Source organism: Aethalodelphis obliquidens, unplaced genomic scaffold, assembly GCF_003676395.1.
Source record: "Aethalodelphis obliquidens isolate GAN/ISIS:26980383/991018 unplaced genomic scaffold, ASM367639v1 scaffold123, whole genome shotgun sequence".
Classification (NCBI taxonomy): Eukaryota; Metazoa; Chordata; class Mammalia; order Artiodactyla; family Delphinidae; genus Aethalodelphis; species Aethalodelphis obliquidens.
In genome coordinates this window covers 2,051,347-2,071,127 of record NW_020838067.1, presented here as the reverse complement: position 1 = coordinate 2,071,127, position 19,781 = coordinate 2,051,347, and the positions used below count along the sequence as shown (strand labels likewise).

Here is a 19,781-nt window from a genome sequence, read left to right as displayed (position 1 = left end):
CAGCCAGCAAAAAGAATGAAATAATGCCATCAGAAGCAACATGGATGGACCTGGGATGCCCAAACACTGAGTGAAGTCAGACAGACCGAGGAGGACCCATAGCTTATAATATCACTTATAGGAGGAAGGAAAACATACATACAACTGAACTAGTTTACTAAACAGAAACAGAGCCACTGACTTTCAGAATAAACGTAAAGTTACCAAAAAGAAAGTGGGGTAGGAGATATAAGGTAGGCGGTTCACATGAACACATACACAGAAAAATACGTATAAACACCTATATAAAACAAACACGCACTGGGCTTCCCTGGTTGCGCAGTGGTTGAGAGTCTGCCTGCCGATGCAGGGGACACGGGTTCGTTCCCCAATCCGGGAAGATCCCACATGCCGTGGAGCGGCTGGGCCCTTGAGCCATGGCCTCTGAGCCTGCTTGTCTGGAATCTGTGCTCCGCAACGGGAGAGGCCACAAGAGTGAGATGGCTGCGTACCGCAAAAAAAAAAAAAAAAAAAAAAAAAAAAAATTGACAGCTACCAGCATTTGTGAGGATGTGGAGAAACTGGAACCCTCGTGCATTGCGTTTGGTGACATAAAATGGTGGACATATGGTGAAAAACTGCTTGACAGTTTCTTAAAATGTTAAACATAAGCTTATTAAATGACCCAAAAATTCTACTTCTGTGGCTTCCCTGGTGGTGCAGTGGGTAAGAATCCACCTGCCAATGCAGGGGATACGGGCTCGAGCCCTGGTCCAGGAATATCCCATGTGCCACGGAGCAACTAAGCCTGTGTGCCACAACTACTGAGCCTGAGCTCTACAGCCTGCGAGCCACAACTACTGAGCCCACACGCCTAGAGCCTGTGCTCCACAACAAGACAGGCCACCGCAGTGAGAAGCCCGTGCACCGAAACAAAGAGTAGCGCCCGCTCGCCGCAACTAGAGAAAGCCCACGTGCAGCAACGAAGACCCAACGCAGCCATAAATATATATATATATATATATATATATTTTAAAGATTGAAAAAAAATTCTACTTCTGGGGCTTCCCTGGTGGCACAGTAGTTTAGAATCCACCTGCCAACGCAGGGGACGTGGGTTCGAGCCCTGGTCCAGGAAGATCCCACATGCCGCGGAGCAACTAAGCCCGTGCACCACAACTACTGAGCCTGCGCTCTAGAGCCCGCGAACCACAACTACCGAGCCTGCGCTCTAGAGCCCGTGAGCTACAACTACTGAGCCCACATGCCACAACTACTGAAGCCCGCGTGCCTAGAGCCCATGCTCTGCAACGAGATGCCACCGCAATGAGAAGCCCGCGCACAACAACGAAGAGTAGCCCCCGCTTACCGCCACTAGAGAAAGCCCACACAGCAACGAAGACCCAACACAGCCAAAAATAAATAAATAAATAAAATTGTAAAAGTTGAAGTTAATGAATTAGGAAAGCAGGAAAAGTAGACTGATTGATAAATCAAAGAACCGGTTCTTTTGAGAAAGCTAAAAACTTGAACACTGACAGAAAAAAACCACCACCTCCTTGTCGATTTTCATAAAGAAGGCACATATATAAAACTTAGAGACTTCTAAGACGACTTTTACTAGAGATTGGGGTGGGAGGGCCAGGCAGTGGCTTCACCCACACAGCCCATGGGTGGGCTTCACTCATACACACTATGAGTTCAAGGCACACCTCAGATGTTGGCGTTTTTAAGCCTTTTTGGTTGGTATGGGCTGAGGGAGGCCCTTGGCCATTCAGGCCACATGCACCTGACCTTCCATCACCTCACCAGTTTGTCAGTCTCCTGTTCTCTTCCCCTCTACGCACATTTTCTCACACAGGTTAGTTTGTCTCCTGTGTTGCTTGGACATCATATGGCATCCATGCCTTCAGCAGCTTAAGCAAAATGTTAACACACACACACAGTTCTTTCTCTAAGATGAACTCCAGGGCCAGGGGAAAGGAATTACACATAAGAGGGTTCCTCTTCACCTTTCAAGAAGGACAAGATACTCCAGGGTTGGGAGGCAAAGCTCCTGGCACAGTTGTGCCCTGCAGGCAGCACCTCCTGCCCATCCCGCCTGGGAACCCTGCCCAGGGAAACAGACACAGGCCGCAGGAGGCCCGGGATGCCTGGGGGTGGGAGTGCCTACCTGGATCAGGCTGTACTTCTGGTCTCTGTTCTTCAGGACCATGGTGTTCCGCCACTGCAGGCACTTCTCCTGGTGGGCCTGGATCTCAGAAGTGAGGGTGGAATTCCGGCTCTGGAAGTCCTCCAGATTGGGGGCAGGAGGAAGGGACATAGCCAGCAGTTTTCCCTCTGTAAGATCTTCCGGGGAAATGGGCAGCCCAAACTCCTGGCTCAGCCCCTTGATCATGGAGGAGGAGGGCAGCAGGTCCCCGGTGATCACCTCCCTGAGCCTGGAGCTGTAATGGCAGATGCAGTAGATCCTGGAACACAGAAGAGGCCCACTCAGCCTGCCTGCCCGGCACGACAGGTCAGACGGTCTCCATTTTATGAGAGGAAACGAAAACACAGAGAGGTTGATGAGCTGATCCCGGGTCACCCAGCTCGTGCACGAGAAGCTTAGATGCCACGTGCTGAGCCCACGGGGTTGGGTTGTGGGGAGATGTCCCCTTCCCTCTCCCCTCTCAGTCCCCCCGCAGTTAAAGGCTTCCCACTTTCTGCTTTGATTATTTTTCGGTCCCGATGGCCTTATTCCCTACCTCGCACCAACCCACACCCCACCAGGGAGTGGCCTCGACAGGCTGGCCGTCGGGGGTGTGGACCACAGAGCTCCTTCCCGCCCAGGCAGAGGGTACGAGGCACAGAGCCTCATGTCAGCACAGTTCGAGGACTGAGTAGTCACCCCCACCCCCACCAGGGTGAGCGGACGCCCCCCTCTCTCCCGCCCCAACCCCCCCTTTTTAAAAACACATTCAGCAGGCACAGCTGTGGTTCGGGTTAGGCTGCCCTCTGTCCGCCGCACACTTCCGAAGCCCCCCTGGCAGAGCGTGCGGGACGGCGGGGCACGGGCCGGGCCGCACCTGCTCAGTGCCTGAAAGACCTGCCGCGGCACCGTGTTGCGCACGTAGAGCACTGCGTGCTTCATCAGCTGCGCCAGCGGCCGGGACAGGTGCACGTGGTACGGGACGGTCTCCAGGTCGGCGTAGAGGCGGCGGCGGAAGCGCAGCTGCGAGTTGTAGAGCGCCTTGTAGGAGCCGGGCTCTGCCTGCGGGACCCTGCAAGAAAAAAGAGGGGCCCCACGCCGCTGCCGCTCTGCCCGCCACAGAGCTCGGCACTTTCCCAGGGCCACTGGTGGTGGAAACGGGGGCACTGGCCTGGGCTTGCTTGTGTCTCGCTGTCCCCGCCCCATCTCTGTTTCCTCCCCCTCCCCTACCGACCCGCCCCTCCCACCGACTCTGCGTCCCCCACCCCCACCCCCGACCTTTGAGCCACCCGCTGTATTGGGCTCAGGTTCCTCCACCTTCCTGAACCCGGTGAATCCGCACGGAGCCTGTGCATCCCACCCTGAGTCTGTGTGTTGGGGTGGCGGTGGTTCCCCTTTGTGGGGGGTCCCTGTTCAAGTCTTCTGCCCATTCCTCCACTGGGATGTTTTTACTGTTTTCTCATTCATTCACAGGCGTTTCTGTACTCTCAGAATACTAGCTCCATACATTGCAAATACTTTTTTCTCAGTTTGTGGCTTTTCTTTTCGCAATTTTTATGGTCTTTGGGTGAAGAGAAGTTACTAATTTTAATATAGCCAAACCTGTCATTTTTTCCTTTATTTTTTCTACTTCTGTCTTACTCAAGAAGTCTTTCTTTATTCTGAGGTCATGAATATGTCCTCCTGTAGCACTATCTAAAAGCTTTACAATTCAACTTTTTAAAAATAGATTTTTCTTCTACAAGAAAGTTGAGAACATACAATGGGAAAAAGACAGTCTCTTACATAAGTGGTGCTGGGAAAACTAGACAGCTACGTGTCAAAGAATGAAATTAGAACATTTTCTCATACCATATATAAAATAAACTCAAAATGGATTACAGACCTAAGTATAAGACCTGAAACTCTTAGAAGAAAACATAGGCAATATGTTCTTTGACACTGGTCTTAGCAATAATTTTTTGGATCTGTCTCCTCAGGCAAGGGAAACAAAAGCAAAAATAATCAAATGGGACCTAATCAAACTTAAAAGCTTTTGCACCGCAAAGGAAACCATCAACAAAATGTAAAGGCAACCTACTGAATGAGAGAACATTGGCACATGATATGTGATATGGGGCTAATATCTAAAATATATAAAGAACTCCTACAACTCAGTGTTAAAAAAACAAACAACCCAATTAATAAATGGGCAGAAGACCTGAATAGGCATTTTTCCAAAGAAGACATACAGATGGCAAACAGGTACATGAAAAGATGTTCAATATTACTAATTATTAGGGACATGTAAATCAAAACCACAATGACGTATCACCTCACAGAATGGCTATCATCAAAAAGACAAGAAATAAAGTGTTGGTGAGGATGTGAAGAAAAGGGAACCCTCCTACACTCTTGGTGGGAATGTAAACTGGTGCAGCCACTATGGAAAACAGTATGGAGATTCCTCAACAAATTAAAAATAGAACTACCATATGATCCAACAATTCAACTCCTGGGTATGTATCCAAAGAAAGTGAAAACAATACTTTGAAAAGATATATGCACCCCAATTTACAACAGCCAAGATATGTAAGCAACCTAAGTGCCCATCAGCAGATGAATGGATAAAGAAGACACGATATATAGATACAGTGGAATATTGCTCTGCCATTAAAGAGGATGAAATTTGCAACAACATGGATGGACCTTGGAAGGTATTAAACTTAGTAAAATAAGTCAAACAGAGAAAGATAAATACTGTACGTTCTCACTTATGTGTGGAATCTGAAAAATAAAACGAACAAGATATTTCTGGTGAAACCTGAGTAAGAACAGACAACTGTGGTCTAGTTAACTGTACTGCATCCATCAATATGTCAGATGTCACCACTGGGGGAGACAGGGTGTTGGGGTACCTGGAACCTCTCTATGATTTCTGCAACTTATTGTGAGTCCATAATTATTTCAAATAAGCTTTTACTCTGTCTGGGATTGATTTTTGTGAACTGTGTGAGCCAGCAAATTAGGAAACTCTCAGCGAATAAGGAATAAAGTGGAACTTCCTCAAGTTGATAAAGGACATCTACAAAAAACCTACACGTAATGGGGAAAGACTGCCTTCCACCAAAGACCAGAAACAAAGCAAGGATGTGACAACTCTTATATAAAATAGTACTTCAAGTCTTAGCTAGCACCCTAAGGAAATGAAGATATACAGCCTGGAAAGGAAGGAATGAAACTATTGCTATTTGCAGATGACATCTTGGTCAGTGTAGAAAATCCCAAGGAATCTACCAGAAACAATCAATCAGACGAACAGAACTCCTCAAACCAATAAGTGAGTTTAGCAAGGCTGTAGAATCAACATAGAAAAATCAATTATATTCTATATACAAGCAATGCACAGCTGGAAACTGAAATTAAAAAACACAGAACCATTTAAAAATCACTCAAAAAGTAAAATACTTAGATATAAATCTACCAAATACGTACAGGACTTGTATGCTGAATATGCTGATGAAAGAAATTTTAAAAATTTTTAAAATTTTAAAAAATGTAAATAAGTGGAAATCTAAATAAATATTCATGGATTGGAAGGCTCAAATAGTTCTCTCCAAATGATACATAGGTTGAGCATAATTTCTATCAACATTCTAGAAAGATGTTTTGTAGATACATACAGCATATTGTAAAATTTATATGAAAAGGCAAAGGATCTAGAACAACAAAAACAATTTTGAAAAAGAATAAAGTGGCCTGACTTTGATTATATAGCTACGGTAATCAAGACTTTGTAGTATTGGTGAAGGGACAGACACAGAAATCAATGGAGCAGAATTGAGAACCCAGAAATAGAGCCACACAATTATGACCAACCGATTTTTTATAAAGATGCAAAAGCAATTCAGTAAAGGAATATAATATTTTCAACAAATGATGCTGTAGCTATTGGATATATGTAGGCTAAATGAAACACAACAAAAACTCAACCTAGGTTCCAGTTCAAGATGGTGATGGAGGAAGATCCTGAAGATCTTCCTTGGGAAGATCTTCCTTGGGAACAGCTTCTTGGGAGGGAGATCCTCCTCCCAAGGACACACCAAATCTACAGCTCCATAGGGAACAATTTCCTCTGGGGAGAAAGATACAAAAACAAAAACTAAAAACTAGCTGAATGACCCCTTCACATAGGGCAAAAGAGAAACCAGCCACATCAAAACAGAATTCCAAATAAGATGAGCCCAGAGACCCGCACCAACACACTATAATTAAAAGGTCAAAAGCTAACGACAAGGAGAGAAGCTTAAAAGCAGCAAGAGAAAAACAACTTGTTACACATAAGGGAACTCCCATAAGACTATCAGCAGATTTTTAAGCAGACACTTTGCAGGCCAGAAGGGAGTGGCACGATATATTCAAAGCGCCAAAAGAAAAGACCTTCCAACAAAGAATACTCTACCCGGCAGTTATCAGGAGATAAGGAGAGATAAAAGAAGGAGGGATAAAAGAGTTTTCCATATAAGAAAAACTAACAGAGTTCATCACCACTAAACTGGCCTTATAAAAATGTTAAAGGGACTCCTTTCAGTTGAAAAGAAAGGATGTTAATTGCTAACAGAAAACATGAGACTGATCAAGATGGCAGAGTAGTAGGACACAAAGCTCGCTCTCTCCCACATCTACAATAAAAATACATCTACATGTGGAACGATTCTCACAGAATATCTACTGAACGCTGGCAGAAGACTTCAGACTGCTGTAAGGGCAAGAAAATCTCCATGTAACCAGGTAGGAAAAATGAAAAAGAAAGTGAGAAAGGTATCCGGATGGGACCTGCACCCCTGGGAGGGGGCTGTGAAAGAGGTAAGGTTCATGCACCCTGGGAAGCCCCCTCACCGGCAGGGAGATCTGCCAGGACAGAAGGGGAGCTTCAGAGCCTCTGAGAAGAATGCAGCAGTCAGTTTGTGGCAGCCAGAGCAGAGGGAGAACTGCACAGATGGTCAGTACTGCAGACCTGCACTCACCAGCCTGACATGTGCATCCCCAGTGCTGGCAGGGGCTGGGTGCTGGAACTTCGGCTCCAGAGATCAGAACCAGGGAGAGGACTGGGGTTGGCTGTGTAGAGACAGACTTGGGGGCGGGGGGATGAATCCGGTGCCACCACAGCTGGGGGTATAAGCGGAGGAAGCCTGAGCTGCCTCAGAGGCCGGTCAGCATTGTTTGGGTGGTGTAGGAGGGGAGAGGTGGGACCTAGACTATAGCCTTTTTTCCATGTATGTGTGCTCCCAGAGGGCAAGACACTGCCTGCCCAGGCTCCAGGGGCAGTTACAGACCTCTACCACCATCCACCCTGATGCCAGGAATGGTCACAATCCCCCACTAAAACCCTCCCAGACCCTAGGAGTGGTTGAGGGACTGCACCAACTCCTGCCCAGAACGCACCACCAACTCCCTCCTGAACAAGACTGGTCATGGGCCACTGACGCACCTGCCCAGGCGCCAGGAGTGGGCGAGAGCCCCAGCCACCACCTTCCTGCACAATGAAAACACAACCATACAAAATCTATGGGACACAGCAAAAGCAGTTCTTAGCGGAAAGTTCATAGCAATACAGGCCTTCATCAAAAACAAGAAAAATCTCAAATGAACAACCTAACCTACCACCTAAAAGAATTAGACAAAGAAGAACAAACAAAACCTAAAGTCAGCAGAAGGAAGGAAATAATAGAGATCAGGGAGGAAATAAAGTAGAGATTTTTTTTAAAAATAGAAAAAAAATCAACAAAACCAAAAGCTGGTTCTTTGAAAGGGTAAACAAAATAGACAAACCTCTAGCCAGGCTCACCAAGAAGAGGGAGAATCCACATAAACAAAATAAGAAAAGAGAAAGGAAAAATCTCAACTGATACCATAGAAATACAAAACACCATGAGAGAATACTATGAACAATTATATGCCAACAAATTTGGCAACCTAGAAGAAATGGAATTGTCTAGAAACATACAGCCCACCAAAATTGAATCAAGAAGAAATAGATAATTTCTACAGACCAATCACTAGAAGTGAAATCAAACCTGTAATAAAAAACTTCCTACAAAAAGAAGTCCAGGATCACATGGCTTCACAGGCGAATTCTACCAAACATACAAAGAAGAACTTACACAGATTCTTCTCAAACTCTTCGAAAAGATTGAAGAGGAGGGAACACTCCCAAAGACATTCTGTGAAACCACAATCACCCTGATACCAAAACCAGACAAAGATACCACCAAAAAAAGAAAATTACAGGCCAATATCTTTGATGAATATAGATGCAAAAATTCTCAACAAAATATTTGCAAACCAAATCTAACAACACGTAAAAAAGATCATACACCATGACCAAGAGGGATTCATCCCAAGTTCACAAGGATGGTTCAGTATAGACAAATCAACCAATCTGATACACCACAACAACAAAAGAAAAGACAAAAAATACCTTGACAAGAACACCACATAAACAAAAGAAAAGACAAAAACCACATGATAATCTCAATACATGCAGAAAAAGCATTTGACAAAATTCGACATCCATTCACGAAAAAACTCTTACCACAGTGGATTTAGAGGGAACATATCTCAAAATAGTAAAAGCTATTTATGACAAACCTACAGCCAATTTAATGCTCAATAGTGAAAAGCTGAAAGCCTTCCCCTAAAATCTGGAAAAAGACAAGCATGCCCACTCTCACCACTTCTCTTCAACATACTATTGAAATTCCTAACCACAGCAATCAGATGAGAGAAAGAAATTAAAGGTATCCAAATTAGAAGGGAAGAGGTAAAATGGTCATTATATGTAGATGATATGACACTATATATAGAAAACCCTGAAGACACCACACAAAAACAACTAGAACTGATAAATTAATTCAACAAGGTAGCAGGATACAAAATTAACATACAGAAATTGGTGGCAGGCTTCCCTGGTGGCGCAGTGGTTGAGAGTTTACCTGCTGATGCAGGGGACATGGTTCATGCCCCAGTCCGGGAAGATCCCACATGCCACGGAGCGGCTGGGCCTGTGAGCCATGGCCTCTGAGCCTGCACGTCCAGAGCCTGTGCTCCACAACGGGAGAGGCCACAACAGTGAGAGGCCTGCGTACAGCAAAAAAAAAAAAAAACCTTTTAAAATTGCAAACCAGAGCAGAAGCAAGAAGAACTACAATCCTGCAGCCTGTGGAACAAAAACCACATTCACAGAAAGACAGACAAGATAAAAAGGCAGAGGGCTATGTACCAGATGAAGGAACAATATAAAACCCAGAAAAAACCCAACTAAATGAAGTGGAGATAGGCAACCTTTCAAAAAAAAGAATTCAGAATCATCATAGTGAAGATGATCCAGGACCTCGGAAAAAGAGTGGAGGCAGAGATCGAGAAGACGCAAGAAATGTTGAACAAAGACCTGGAAGCATTAAAGAACAAACAGAGATGAACGATACAATAACTGAAATGAAAACTACACTAGAAGGAATCAATAGCAGAATAAGTGAGGCAGAAGAATGGATAAGTGACCTGGAAGACAGAATAGTGAAATTCACTGCTGCAGAACAGACTAAAGAAAAAAGAATGAAAAGAAATGAAGACAGCCTAAGAGACCTCTGGGACAACATTAAACGCAACAACATTCGCATTATAGGGGTCCCAGAAAGAGAAGAGAGAGAGAAAGGACCAGAGAAAATACTGAAGAGATTATAGTTGAAAACTTCCCTAACGTGGGAAAGGAAATAGTCACCCAAGTCCAGGAAGCGCAGCAAGTCCCATACAGGAGAAACCCAAGGAGAAACATGCCGAGACACACAGTAATCAAATTGGCAAAAATTAAAGATGAAGAAAAATTATTGAAAGCAAGGGAAAAACGAAAAATGACATACAAGGGAACTCCCATAAGGTTAACAACTGATTTCTCAGCAGAAACTCTAACAAGCCAGAAGAGAGTGGCATGATATACTTAAAGTAATGAAACGGAAGAATCTACAAACCAAGATTACTCTACCCGGCAAGGATCTCATTCAGATTCAAGGGAGAAATCAAAAGCTTTACAGACAAGCAAAAGCTCAGAGAATTCAGCACCACCAAACCAGCTTTACAACAAATGCTAAAGGAACTTCTCTAAGTGAGAAACCCAAGAGAAGAAAAGGACCTACAAAAACAAACCCATTAACAATTAAGAAAATGGTCATAGGAACATACATATCGATAATTACCTTAAACATGAATTAAATGCTCCAACCAAAAGACACAGGCTTGCTGAATGGATACAAAAACAAGACCCATATATATGCTGTCTACAAGAGACCAACTTCAGACCTAGGGACACATACAGACTGAAAGTGAGGGGATGGAAAAAGATATTCCATGCAAATGGAAATCAAAAGAAAGCTGGAGTAGCTATACTCATATCAGATAAAACAGACTTTAAAACAAAGAATGTTACAAGATACAAGGAAGGACACTACAGAATGATAAGGGATCAATCCAAGAAGAAGATATAACTATTATAAATATATATGCACCCAATATAGAAGCACCTCAATACATAAGGCAACTGCTAACAGCTATAAATCGACAGAATATAAATCGAGGAAATATATATATATATAGCTAACAGCTATAAAAGAGGAAATCGACAGTAACACAATAATAGTGGGGGACTTTAACACCTCACTTACACCAATGGACAGATCATCCAAAATGAAAATAAATAAGGAAACAGAAGCTTTAAATGACACAATAGACCAGATAGATTTAATTGATATTTATAGGACATTCCATCCAAAAACAGCAAATTACACTTTCTTCTCAAGGGCACACGGAACATTCTCCAGGATAGACCATATCTTGGGTCACAAATCCAGCCTCAGGAAATTTAAGAAAACTGAAATCATATCAAGCATCTTTTCTGACCACAACACTATGAGATTAGAAATGAGTTACAGGGAAAAAAACGTTAAAAACACAAACACGTGGAGGCTAAACAATACATTACTAAGTAACCAAGAGATCACTGAGGAAATCAAAGAGGAAATCAAAAAATACCTAGAGACAAATGACAATGAAAACACGACAATCCAAAACCTATGGGATGCAGCAAAAGCAGTTCTAAGAGGGACGTTTATAGCTATAAAAGCCTACCTCAAGAAACAAGAAAAATCTCAAGTAAACAATCTAAACTTACACCTAAAGGAACTAGAGAAAGAACAACAAACAAAACCCAAAGTTAGCAGAAGGAAAGAAATCATAAAGACCAGAGCAGAAATAAATGAAATACAAACAAAGAAAACAATAGCAAAGATCAATAAAACTAAAAGCTGGTTCTTTGAGAAGATAAACAAAATTGATAAACCATTAGCCAGACTCATCAAGAAAAAGAGGGAGAGGACTCGAATCAATAAAATTAGAAATGAAAAAGGAGAAGTTACAACAGACATCGCAGAAATACAAAGCATCCTAAGAGACTACTACAAGCAACTCTATGCCAATAAAATGGACAACCTGGAAGAAATGGACAAGTTCTTAGAAAGGGATAACCTTCCAACACTGAACCAGGATGAAACGGAAAATATGAACAGACCAACAACAAGTAATGAAATCGAAATTGTGATTAAAAATCTTCCAATAAACAAAAGTCCAGGACCAGATGGCTTCACAGTTAAATTCTATCAAACATTTAGAGAAGAGCTAACACTCATCCTTCTCAAACTCTTCCAAAAATTGCAGAGGAAAGAACACTCCCAAACTCATTCTATGAGGCCACCATCACCCTGATACTAAAACCAGAGAAAGATACTAGAAAACAAGAAAATTACAGACCAATATCACTGATGAATACAGATGCAAAAATCCTCAACAAAATACTAGCAAACAGAATCCAACAACACATTAAAAGGATCATACACCACGATCAAGTGGGATTTATCTCAGGGATGCAACGATTCTTCAATATATGCAAATCAATCAATGTGATACACTATATTAACAAATCAAAGAATAAAAACCAGATGATCATCTCAATAGATGCAGAAAAAGCTTTTGACAAAATTCAACACCCATTTATGATAAAAACCCTCCAGAAAGTGGGCATAGAGGGAACCTACATCAACATAATAAAGGCCGTATATGACAAACCCACAGCAAACATCATTCTCAATGGTGAAAAACTGAAAGCATTTCCTCTAAGATCAGGAATGAGACAAGGATGTCCACTCTCACCACTATTATTCAAGATAGTTTTGGAAGTCCTAGCCATGGCAATCAGAGAAGAAAAAGAAATAAGAGGAATACAAATTGGAAAAGAAGAAGTAAAACTGTCACTGCTTGCAGATGACATGATACTATACACAGAGAATCCTAAAAATGCCACCAGAAAACTACTAGAGCTAATCAATGAATTTGGTAAAGTGGCAGGATACAAAATTAATGCACAGAAATCTCTTGCATTCCTATACACTACTGATGAAAAATCTGAAAGAGAAATTATGGAAACAGTCCCATTTACCACTGCAACTAAAAGAATAAAATACCTAGGAATAAACTTACCTAGGGAGACAAAAGATCTGTATGCAGAAAACTATAAGACACTGATGAAAGAAATTAAAGGTGATAGCAGCAGATGGAGAGATATACCATGTTCTTGGATTGGAAGAATCAATATTGTGAAAATGACTATACTACCCAAAGCAATCTACAGCTTCAAGGCAAACCCTGTCAAATTACCAATGGTATTTTTTATGGAACTAGAACAAATCATCTTAAAATTTGTATAGAGACACAAAAGACACCGAAGAGCCAAAGCAGTCTTGAGGGAAAAAAACGGAGCTGGAGGAATCAGACTCCCTGACTTCAGACTATACTACAAAGCTACAGTAATCAAAATAATATGGTACTGGCACAAAAATGGAAACACAGATCAATGGAACAAGATAGAAAGCCTAGAGATAAACCCACGCACCTATAGTCAACTAATAAATAAAAATAAATAAAATAAAATAAAATTGCAACCCCAAAAATAACATAGGAATAAACCTCACCACGGAGGTGAAAGATTTATACTCTGAGAACTATAAAACATTAATAAAGGTAAGTGAAGAGGATTCAAAGAAATGGAAAGATATCCCATGCTCTTGGATTTGAATAATTAATATTATTTAAATGACCATACTACCCAAAGTAATCTACAGATTTAATGTGATCCCTATCAAATTACCCATGACATTTTTCACAGAATTAGAATAATCCAAAAATTTATATGGACCCATAGAAGACCCAGAATTGCCACAGCAATCCTGAGGGGGAAAAAAAATTTAAAGAGCAGGAGGCATAATTCTCCCAGACTTCAGACAATACTACAAAGCTACAGTAATCAAAACAACATGGTACTGGCACAAAAACAGACATATGGATAAATGGAACAGAACAGACAGCCCAGAAATAAACCCACACACCTATGGTCAATTAATCTTAAACAAAGGAGGTGAGAATATACAACAGGACGGACTTCCCTGGTGGTGCAGTGGTTAAGAACCTGCCTGCCAATGCAGGGGACACAGTGAGCCCTGGTCTGGGAAGATCCCACATGCCATGGAGCAACTAAGCCCATGCACCACAACTACTGAGCCTGTGCTCTAGAGCCCGTGAGCCACAAATACTGAAGCCCGCACACCTAGAGCCTGTGCTCTACAACAAGAGAAGTTGCCAAAATGAGAAGCCCACACACCACAACGAAGAGTAGCCCCCCACTCACAGCAACTAGAGAAAGCCCGCACTCTGCAAAGAAGACCCAATGCAACCAAAGATAAATAAATATTTTTAAAAAATAGAATATACAATGGGAAAAGACAGTCTCTTCAGCAAGTGGTGTTGGGAAAGTTGGACGGCTGCATGTAACTCAATGAAGTTAGAACACACCCCCTCACCATACACAAAAATAAACTCAAAGTGGCTTAAAAACTTAAGCATAAGACATGACACCATAAAACTCCTAGAAGAGATCATAAGCAAAACATTCTCTGACATAAATCATACCAGTGTTTTCTTAGGTCAATCTCCCAATGCAAAAGAAATAAAAACAAAAATAAACAGATGGGACCTAATCAAACTTACACGCTTCTGCAGAGAAAAGGAAACCATAAACAAAATGAAAAGACAACCTACAGAATGGGAGAAAATGTTTGCAAACAATGTGACTGACAGGGCTTAATTTCCAAAATATACAAACAGCTAATACAACACAACAACAACAAAACAAACAACCCAATCAAAAAATGGGCAGAAGACCTAAAGAGACATTTCTCCAAAAAAGACATACAGATGGCCAATAGGCACATGAAAAGATGCTCAGCGTCGCCAATTATTAGAGAAATGCAAATCAAAACTGCAATGAGGTACCATCTCACGCCAGTCAGAATGGCCATCATTAAAAAGTCTACAAATAAAAAATGCTGGAGAGGGTGTGGAGAAAAGGGAACCCGCTTGCACTGTTGATGGGAATGTAAATTGGTACAGCCACTATGGAAAACAGTATGAAGGTTCCTCAGAAAACTAAAAATAGAGCTACCAGATGATCCTGCAATCCCACTCTTGGGCATATATCCAGACAAAACTATAATCCAAAAATATACATGCACCCCTATGTTCATAGCAGCACTATTCATAATACCCAATACATGGAAACAACCTAAATGTCTATCAACAGATGACTGGATAAAGAAGATATGGTACATATATACAATGGGATACTATTCAGCCATTAAAAAAACGAAATAATGCCATTTGCAGCAACATGGATGGACGTAGAGATTATCATAAAAAGTGAAGTAGGTCAGAAAGAGAAAGATGGGGACTTTCGTGGTGGTCCAGTGGCTAAGGCTGTGTGCTCCCAATGGAGGGGGCCCAGGTTCGATCCCTGGTCAGGGAACTAGATCCCACATGCCACAACTAAAGATCTCACATGCCACAACTAAAAGATCCCACATGCCACAAATGAAGATCCCACATGCCACAACTGAAGATCCCACATGCCGCAACTAAGACCCAGCATGGCCAAATAAATAAAAATTTTTTTAAAAAAAGAAATAGACAAATACCATATGATATCACTTATACGTGGAATCTAAAATATAACACAAATGGGGCTTCCCTGGTGGTGCAGTGGTTGAGAGTCCGCCTGCCGATGCAGGGGACACAGGTTCGAGCCCCGGTCCGGGAAGATCCCACATGCCGCGCGGAGAGGCTGGGCCCGTGAGCCATGGCCGCTGAGCCTGCGCGTCCGGAGCCTGTGCTCCGCAACGGGAGAGGCCACAACAGTGAGAGGCCCGCGTATCGCAAAAAAAAAAAAAAAAAAAAAATTGTTAAAATATAACACAAATGAACTTATCTACGAAACAGAAACAGACTCATGGACATAGAAAACAGACTTGTGGTTGTCAAGGGACAGGGGTATGGGAGAGGGATGAGTGGGAGGTTGGGATTAGCAGATGTAAGCTATTATATATAGAACAGATAAACAACAAGGTTCTACTGTATAGCACAGGGAACTATATCCAGTATCCTATGATAAATCATAATGGAAAAGAATGTAAAAATAAGAATGTGTGGGGACTTGCCTGGTGCCGCAGCAGTTAAGACTCCGCCTGCCAATGCAGGGGACATGGTTTGAGCCCTGGTCTGGGAAGATCCCACATGCCGCAGAGCAACTAAGCCCATGCGCCACAACTACTGAGCCTGCACTCTAGAGCCTGCGAGCCACAACTACTGAGCCCTCATGCCACAGCTACTAAAGCCTGAGTGCCTAGAGCCTGTGCTCCACAACAAGAGAAGCCACTGCAATGAGAAGCCCGCGCACAGCAACAAAGACCCAACGCAGCCAAAACTAAATAAATAAACTTAAAAAAAGGAAAGAAATGAAGGTGCTAAAAAAAAGTGTATATATATATATATATATATATATATATGTATGTATGTATAACTGAATCACTTTGCTGTACAGCAGAAATTAACACAACATTGTAAATCAACTATATTTCAATAAAAAAAATTTTAAAGTCGATAAAATCACAGAAAAGGAAAAATAAATAAATAAATGGGCAGGAGATCTGAATAGACATTTTACCAAAGATGACAAACAGATGGCCAACAGGTACAGGAAAAGATGCTCAACGTCACTAATTATCATGGAAATGCAAATTGAAACAAAAGTGAAACATTACCTCATACCTGTTGAGAATGGCTATTATAAAAAAGACAAGCAATAATCATTTTGGTGAGGATGTGGAGTACAGGAAACCCACAGGCGCTGTGGGTAAGGATGTATTAATAAACTGGTACAGCTACTATGGAAAACACTTTGGAGGTTCCTCAAAAAGTTAAAAATAGAACTGCCATATGATCCAGCAGTTTCACTTCCGGGTATTCATCCTAAGGAAACAGAAACACTAATTCGAACAGGTATCTGCATCACCGCGTTCAATGCAGCATTATTTACAATAGCCAAGATATACAAACAACCTAAGTTATTCCATCATAAAAAAAGAGAGTCTTGACAGTAGGGACAACATGGATGCATCCCCAGGGCATCATACTGAGTGAAACAAGTCAGAGAAAGACAAATACCATATGATCCCACTTACACATGGAATTTAAAAAAACAGAAGCAAAATAGTAAAAACCCAAGCTCACAGATACAGAGAACAAACTGGTGGCTGCCCACCCAGAGGCAGGGTGTGTGGAGTGAGCAAAATGGATGAAGGGGGTCAAGAGGTTACAAAGCCATTTAGTTACGTACAGCACTGTGACTATAGTTAGTGATACTGTATTGCATATCTGAAAGTTACTAAGAGAGTAGGCGTTAAACATTCTCATCACAAAAAATTCTGTAACTTGTATGATGATGGATGTTAACTAGACTTATTGTGGTGATCATTTCACAACATATACAAATATCGAATCATGAAGTTGTATACCCAAAGCTAACATACTGTTACATGCAAAGTATACCTCAATTTTTTAAGAAAAGGGAAAAATTCAATCTAAACCTTGCGCTTCATACAAAAATTAACTCAAAACGAATCATAAACTTAAAAGTAAACCATAAGACCATGAATCTTTTAGAAGAAAACAGAGGAAAAAATACTCAAGACCTAAGGCTTTGTGAAGAATTCTTAAACATGTCTCCAAAAGCATAGTGTATAAAAGAAAAAATAATCAATAGATTGGACTCTATCAAAATTCAAAACTTTTTCTTTGGAAAAGGTATTTTTAAGATGATGAAAGAATCACTACACAGAGTAGCTCCCCCTAGGCTTGGTGTCCAGAGTTTTTATTGGGGCTCCATTAATGATTGATTGATTGATTGATTGATGGCCCACATAGCAATCTCAGTCTCCATGTCAGGAGGGGGCGTGTCTTGATGTGCTGATGGCCAAGAGCACAGCAGGGGGTGGCGGGCAGGGGGAGGCTACCTCGTGGCTGGTTATCTGCCCAGGAGAACTGAAAGCACGCATCCACACAAAAATGTGCCCATGACACTGCATGACCCAAAGCCCCTGCCCTAAGTCACAACGTTGGTCTTTCCAGCCCCACCAACCTCCATCCTGTGACTCTCTGGTGAGGCTTCAGCCTAAGATCCAGTGTGGTCAGCCCGCAACCTAACCAAAGACCCTCCTATCAGGCATGACACAGATCACCTCCCAGAAGCCAAGGGCAAAAGCCAGACCTCTCTTGGGCAAGGCCAAGTTCTTTCCTACACACCGTGAAGTTCACTCTTTTGAAGTGTCCAATTCCTGCCATTTGAGGAGAGCATCCTAGGAACTTGTCGGCAAACCCTGGGGGCTTTTGCAGAATGCACTCACCATCTGTCTCTAGAATCGATTGTTGCTCTGACCTACAGATCCCAGACTTGAGCTGCAACACGTCCCAGCTCTAGCCAGCCCCGTGTGCTTCAGACCGGCCCCCAGAGTCCTAACTGGAAAGAGCCAATTCCTTAGCATTTATCCTGTTGCTGTTTGCCCCGGATTTGGTGGTTTCTGTAGACGGACAGACTCCTTGGTTTGTTGAAAGTCAAGGGGAGATTCTGACAGCAGCCAAGGGCCTCTGTTCAGTCCTCAATGGGCTCTTCCTCCAGGTGCTGGGCTTGTCCCTATACTTAACGCCACTCAATGTACAAAGGTATATAGAGTTATAGCACCCCTAGATTTTCTCTAATTGTTTAATATATGGTACAGTGTTTAATACATTGCACCCTTAAATCTGTCTGTCCACCTTTATTTCAAAAATCTAAACACAGGGCCAGCATATACTTCAGTATTTGATGGTGAAATTTAAATTTGAATAAAATAGTATACCCCCCCCAAAGTAAGTGTACAATTCAGTGGTTTTAGTATACTCCCAATGTTGTGCAACCACAAACACTGTCTAATCCTAGAACATTTTTATCACTCCCCACTTCTCCTGCATCCCTCCTCTCGGACCTTGGAAACCACTGATCTATCTCTATGGACTTGACTATTCTAGACATTTCATATGAATGGAATCATATAATAGGTAGCCTTTTATGTCTGGCTCCTTTTATTAGCATAACATTTAAATTTATTTATTTATTTTTGGCTGCGGTGGGTCTTTGTTGCTGCACGCTGGCTTTCTCTAGTTGCAGCGAGCGGGGGCTACTCTTCTTTGTAGTGTGCGGGCTTCTCACTGTGGTGGCTTCTCTTGTTGCGGAGCACGGGCTCTAGGCGTGGGGGCTTCAGTAGTCGTGGCGCACGGGCTAAGTTGCTGTGCGACATGTGGGATCTTCCTGGACCAGGGATTGAACCTGCGTCCCCTGCACTGACAGGCAGATTCTTAACCACTGTGCCACCAGGGAAGTCCCTATTAGCATAATTTTTAATTGAGGCATAGTTGATTACAATATTAGTTTTAGGTGTACAACATACTGATTCAAAATTGTTATAGATTATGCTCCATTTATAGTTACTACAAAATATTACACTGTGCTGTACAATAGATCTTTGTAGCTTATTTATTTTATATGCAATAGTCTGTACCTCTTCCTCCCCTACCCCTATCTTGCCCCTCCCCCCTTCCCTCTCCCCACTGGTAACCACTAGTTTGTCCTCTCTGTGAGTCTGTTTCTTTTGTGTTGTATTCACTAGTTTATTTTGTAGATTCCACATGTAGGTGATAACATACAGTGTTTGTCTTTCTCTGTCTGACTTATCTCACTTAGCACATGCCCTCCAGGTCGCTTAGCATAATGAGTTTTTGTTTGTTTGTTTGTTTTGGTTGAGCCACATCTCAGTTGAGGCAGGCGGGCTCCTTAGTTGCAGCTCGCAGGCTCCTTAGTTGCGGCTCACGGGCTCCTTAGTTGCGGCAGGCGGGCTTCTTAGCTGCAGCTCACCGGCTCCTTAGCTGTGGTATGCGAACTCTTAGTTGCGGCATGCATGAGGGATCTAGTTCCCGGACCACAGATCAAACCTGGGCCCTCTGTATTGGGAGCATGAGTCTTACCCACTGCGCCACCAGGGAAGTCCCCTAGCATAACGTTTTTAAGGTTCATCCGTGTTGAAGTATCTGTATCAATACTTCATTCCTT

The 19,781-nt window shown here is 42.4% G+C and overlaps 1 protein-coding gene across 1 annotated transcript in view; it reads right to left on the bottom strand.

Annotated features, from left to right (window-relative positions):
* Positions 1-1,385: 1,385 nt before the first annotated feature.
* The window catches only part of CFAP92 (cilia and flagella associated protein 92 (putative)), a 55,795-nt gene continuing 37,399 nt past the window's right edge, over positions 1,386-19,781 (bottom strand). The window contains 2 exon segments of the mRNA XM_027098494.1: positions 1,386-2,450; positions 3,048-3,242. Coding sequence (XP_026954295.1) covers positions 1,988-2,450; positions 3,048-3,242 — 658 coding nt within the window. The 3' untranslated portion in view covers positions 1,386-1,987.